Source organism: Schistocerca piceifrons, chromosome 2 (assembly GCF_021461385.2).
Source record: "Schistocerca piceifrons isolate TAMUIC-IGC-003096 chromosome 2, iqSchPice1.1, whole genome shotgun sequence".
Lineage (NCBI taxonomy): Eukaryota > Metazoa > Arthropoda > Insecta > Orthoptera > Acrididae > Schistocerca > Schistocerca piceifrons.
Window position 1 is genome coordinate 76,578,776 of NC_060139.1, and position 6,000 is coordinate 76,584,775.

At 36.7% G+C, this 6,000-nt stretch overlaps 1 protein-coding gene across 2 annotated transcripts in view; it reads left to right on the forward strand.

Annotated features, from left to right (window-relative positions):
- Window positions 1–5,459, forward strand: part of LOC124776662 (serpin B4-like) — a 76,085-nt gene extending 70,626 nt beyond the window's left edge. The window contains exon 8 of one of the 2 annotated variants that reach the window (XM_047251763.1): window positions 5,157–5,459. In XM_047251763.1, coding sequence (XP_047107719.1) covers window positions 5,157–5,308 — 152 coding nt within the window. In that variant the 3' untranslated portion in view covers window positions 5,309–5,459. Of the gene's footprint in view, window positions 1–5,153 lie in introns of both variants that reach the window. The other variant, XM_047251762.1, reaches the window with a different exon arrangement.
- Window positions 5,460–6,000: the final 541 nt, after the last annotated feature.

Genomic DNA, 6,000 nt, shown 5'->3' on the forward strand with positions numbered 1-6,000 from the left:
TGGTAATAAGACTAATATCATGGCATTGCTTCTAGAAAACCATGGAGGAAACCCATAGTTTTATTTCAGAAGATAAAGTTATTAACGAAACCGGTCGTGCACCTGAGACAGACAAGACGAATAGTTATAAAATTTCCTCAATTGCTGTTAAAGATCTTTGCGACTCTTACTGCAAATAAAGACGTTATGAACAACTGAAAATCGCTGACGCTCTGCCATCATATGGCATACGTAGACATTTTCAGGTGAGTTAGGTTTCTACGGTAATAAGACTTCACTATTGTATCTACGATTATTGTATTTTCTCGTCGTTGATAACACATAAAGAAATCAAGATTTTTTTTCCACTTTAAAGTATATTGCTAACTTTGCGGAACATACCTCAGTATTTACAGTGGAGAAAAAAGTTTGAACAGCTGAACAAGTTGGTGTCTACTCTTTCTATAGATCATGCAAATAAATAATTTCAAAAAAACTGCAAGCATCTGTTAGACGTATGGCAAAGTAGCAACCTCTCCTGTACACGGCCTCTAATCTCACAGCTTGCAGACCTCACAATTCTTTGACAGTTATAAGTGTAATCATGTAAATATGAAGAAGTCTGGAATAGATGAACAGGGTCAGTTAAATTAACTGAGGTATCAGCCGGTTTTATTTCTAAGTTTCCAATTTCCTGCCTAAATCCCAACGAAATTTTTCGCTTATAACCAGTCCTAAGCAAAGAAGAGAAACAAAAAAGGTGATAGGAGTATATAGAGGATCTATACAAGGACGATGTACTTGAGGGCAATATTGTGGAGATGGAAGAGGACGTAGATGAAGATGTAATGGAAGATATGATACTGCGTAAAGAATTTGACAGAGCACTTACGTCGAAAGAAGGCCCCAGTAGTAGATAACATTCCATTAGAACTACTGATAGCCTTGGGAGAGCCAGCCGTGACTAAACTCTTGCATCTGGTGAGCAAGATGTATGAAATAGGCGAAATACCATCAGACTTAAAGAAGAATATAATAATTCCAATCCCAATGAAAGCAGGTGTTGACAGTTGTAGTTTTCAGTTTAATAAGTAACGGTTGCAAAGTACTAACACGAAGTCTTTATAGAAGAATGGAAAAACTGGTAGATGCCGACCTCGGGGAAGATCAGTTTGGATTCCGAGGAAATATTGGAACATGCGAGGCAATATTGACCCTATGACTTATCTTAGAAGATAGATTAAGGAAAGGCAAACCTACATTTCTAGCATTTGCACACTTAAAGGAAACTTTTGACAGTGTTCACTGGAATACTCTCTTTCAAATATGAAGGAGACAGAGGTAAAATACAGGGAGTGAAAGGCTATTTACAATCTGTACAGACACCAGATGGCAGTTATAAGAGTCAGGGGCACGAAAGGGAAGCAGTGGTTGAGAAGAGAGTGAGAAAGGGTTGTAGCCTATCCCGGATGTTATCCAATCTGTATATTGAGCAAGCAGTAAAGGAAACAAAAGAAAAATTTGGTGTAGGAATTGAAATCCATGGAGAAGGAATAAAAACTTTAGGGTTTGCCGACGACATTGTAATACTGTCAGAGACAGCAAAGGACCTGGAAGAGCAGCTGAACGGAATGGACAGAGTCTTGAAAGGAGGGTACAAGATGAACATCAACAAAAGTAAAACGAGGCTAATGGAATGTAGTCGAATTAAAACAGGTGATGCTGAAGGAATTAGATTAGGGAATGAGAAAATGTGGTAAATGAGTTTTGCTATTTGAGAAGCAAAATAATTGATGATAGTCGAACTAGTGAGGATGTAAAATGTAGACTGGCTATGACAAGGAAAGCGTTTTCGAAGAAGATAAATTTTTTAACATCTAGTATAGATTTAAGTGTCCTGAAGTCATTTCTGAAAGTATTTTTATTGGGTGAGCCATGTATAGAAGTGAAATATGGACGATAACTAGTTTAGACAATAGGTGAATAGAAGCTTCGAAATGTTGTGCTGAAGAAGAATGCAGAAGATTCGATGGTTAGATCACGTAACTAATGAGGAGGTACTGAATAGAATTGTGGAGAAGAGGAATTTGTGGCACGACTTGACTAGAAGAAGGGATCGGATGTTAGGACACGTTCTGAGGCATCAAGGGCTCACCAGTTTATTATTGGAGGGCAGCGTGGAGGGTAAAAATCGTAGAGGGACGCCAACAGATGAATACATTAAGCAGATTCAGAAGGATGTAAGTTGGAGACGAAGAAGCTTGCACAGGATAGAGTAGCATGGAGAACTGCATCAAACCAGTCTTTGGACTGAAGGCTACGACAACAACAACCAGTTATCTGGGACCCTTCATATCGAGTCTACATTAAGTGCGATTTGTATTCAAATAATTTAATGTTATAAACTCGATTTATAATGAGAGTCCTGCATAATACTGATACTGATATCTAAAATTTGTGTGTTGCATTCCATCAAAATCTAGTGTCGATGAATATTAAGGTAGGATGGAAATGTTAGCGTATCGTAAATCTGGAAATGTTTTGTGACGATGGTGCTGACGGACGTAGCATAATAAGAAAAATAGATTTTGCTTTTTTGATATATTACAGACTCTTTGTTGAGCACGATAGAAACAAACAACCTCATTCACTAAGATAACTGCAATACGTAATGTGTAGCTCCGTGCTGCACATAAATACATGCATCTCGGAGCATTTCCCCGCTCGAAATTTGTCTAAAATATACAGCATTTCTAATTTTCTCATAAGCCATTAGCAGGGATGCTTTAGGTGTGGTAAGTGACTAATAATAATAAATACTCTACTGGGCCACTGCCGACTGGTATCCACTTTATGTAGGTCATATTTGGCCTATTTTTCTGTAGAAGGAGAGGAAATAAGTGCATAATCATGTAAGATGCATGGAAAACTGGATGTCTTTTTAAGCAATTCCTTCACTTTTCTTAATGAATGATATCGAGCATTCCAGAGGATTTAATCCCAGGTCCACTCCAGTCCCTGCTACATGGTATAAATGACCTTCCTTTATCGCTAAGTGGAAATACATTCTACATCTTGGATAACGAAATAGGTACGTCCGGAAATATACCACCACCATGACAGCTGAAACTTTTCAGTAAACTTTTTGATTCGCTTTCTGTAATGACATTGTCTTTCAACGTGAAGAAAAAAAACCACTAGAAATTAGGTGAAATTTAGTATGTAAATAATTCTCAAAATCCTTCTGTGTTTATTGACATCGATTTTTATTGGAAAACACGTCTTACAATTCATTTAAACTTCCTAGTTCACGATGTGGATACCCGAATGTGCTGGTGTGTATTACTGTTTAGTTGTGTCACGTGGAAAAGTATTCTGGCACAATACTACATATCACCCCTCTTGTACATAGTTATTTAAGAAAATAAACTACAGTAAAGTACATATGTGAACCTTAACAGTTGCCCACAGACTCGAAATCGGATGGACGAAACAAACAGCTGTAATAATTTAGACCTCAACTGCTTACAACGCGGGTTTGCTTTGGCGCAGAAAGTCTTGATTTATTTATGCATGAGATACTTTGGCATCAAAAAAGTGAACTAAATGTGCTGACTGTCAGTAATGAAGAACAGTCCACATCTTTCTAGGATATTGGGATAGTTGGCATGCTAAATTTAAGTTATTAACTTACTTCAACACACATGAGATGCCTCAATATATGTTCTGAAATTGAAGCCAATGCACAGACAAAAAGGCTAAATCTATTAATTTTAAAAACCTCTTTGTTTATTTCATTATACTCGGTGTCATCTTATTATCTCGCAGTTGATTTGCGTAACACGTACGTGACAAACGAGCCAAATTTTTCTTCTTGATTATTTCTAATGAATCAGTTTCTTCCACATTCTATTTTATATTTTGATTGCCTATCTTTTCTGCTTAACTGCACTGTGAATTTGTCTTGAACAGTGGATATAACACAAAGCTGCAGTTTTAAAACTTTCGTCCCACTGATTTTCAAAAATAACGTCTAGAATACGTAGTTCTTCTTCTGAAAATTAAATTCATTTGGTTGTATCATGACAACATTTTTCGCAAAACATTATCTCATATTTTAAAGACTAAAGTAATTGAAACACGCACATTTCAATAAAATTTCAATCAAGGATGTATTTTTAATATTATTGTTTTATTTTTAGACACACAGTAAAAATATTACAAACAGATGTCTAAGCAAAATTACTAGTACTCTGTTATGTTTGATTTTCAAACATTCCCTCTTTTGTTTTCGTCTTCAACTTTAATGTCCATCTTTAACATCAAACAATAGTAGGCCATCGCAATTTCACTTCATCTCCCCTATTACCTCTTTTCCATTTCCTTGATGTCCTGGTGGAAGCATTTTCGTTGCTCTGCTCAGCACTCTCCCAGTTTTTCAGGGAAGTAGTAAATACGCGATTGTAGGAAGTGCACTTTTACGCTCATGTTGTAACACAACTGCTTGGAATGTACCAACTTGGTCCTGACTGTATTTTTGTAATTTGAATATCTTTTATCACCTAGAAAGTTTTCCGTAACAGGCCCGATGGCAGGCCATGCATCTTTTTCTCTAACATCCATTGCATTCTTAGATCGATGATCCTCCATAAATCTGTGAATTTGGGGACCAACAAAAATTCCAACTTTCAATATTCATTTACTGATGAAGCAGAATTTCATACAAAGGGACGTACAACAGGATCCATCTTATGAAGCAGCCGTTAAAAACTGATTCATGAAACCCAAACTGGAATTTATTGGTTTAAGCAATATTTTGGTGGTCTACGAGCGGTTCATGTAAAATGTTGTTTGTCCCTGGCGCTAAAACTTCCTATCTAGGAAAACACTTGCACTCCAATGCTTTTGCTGTGCGAAGTTCCCACATTCACACACAGAAAAAGACAGGACATATTCGTTAACCCAACTTGCTGTCCAAATAAAATTCCTGTAATCAAAAATAAAATAAACATTTCTGTATTGTGAATAAACTGTACACTATAGAATCAAATTAAGAACAGTTTTGGAAACAATGTAAAAATATTATTTAAGAACACTCTTTTACTTTTAAGTCATCTGATATCACGCAGACTGGTGTTATTAAAGCAAACGTTACATGACACATTCTTTTGCAGCAGTGTTGGTAGCCGTTCCAGCCTCCCTTCAAATTGGGGGGCCACAACCCATCATCTTTAAAGCGGATCACCCCTTCGTGTTCCTTATACTAGACCAGCAGACGAAAACTGTGCTGTTCGCCGGCCGTTACGTGGACCCTCCGTCCACATCCTGATGTGAACATGTTGCCTACCCTAAGGTCTGCAGCACTTCGGACATGCATACCGCACAGTGCCCAAATAACTTAAAATTCCGCATAGTACTGTAAAAATTTATTTTCTGTATTTGGAATAAATACTGAGACAGACCATGTTTCTAAGTTTTCATTGTTGTTTGTAGTTTTATAATTATTTTAAACGTTGCCTCTTGACTGCACAGATCTACACTGAATGACAGATGTACCCTCAAAATAAAAATAAATTGCAAACGCCTTTTCTGCAATTTTTTACTCATTAATTTTACTTTAATTTGAAGCCATGATATACTTTTATTCCTTGTAGCTTCTGACACCCCACTTCTTTTGACATTTGTCAGACATCAGCAAAAATACCCTGTGAGTGCGTTAGTGTCTGTAGAATAAAGGACTGGGGTTAGGAGTGGACCCTTATTCTATGACAGAGCACATCGGTGTTTAGTTGTACACAATTTGTTTAATTTCAGAATTATTGTCAAAGAAGTACAGGAATTTACATAGTGACATGACACTTACAGGATAGTTGTCAATATAACGCATTATGTCCTGTTTAGCAGAAATTACCCTGAACACAACAATATCAAATTTAAATAGAAGGTTCTCTACAAGACTATTCTTACTACTACACCATGAAGTTGGCCAATATTACGACAAATCATACGATTCTAGTTCTA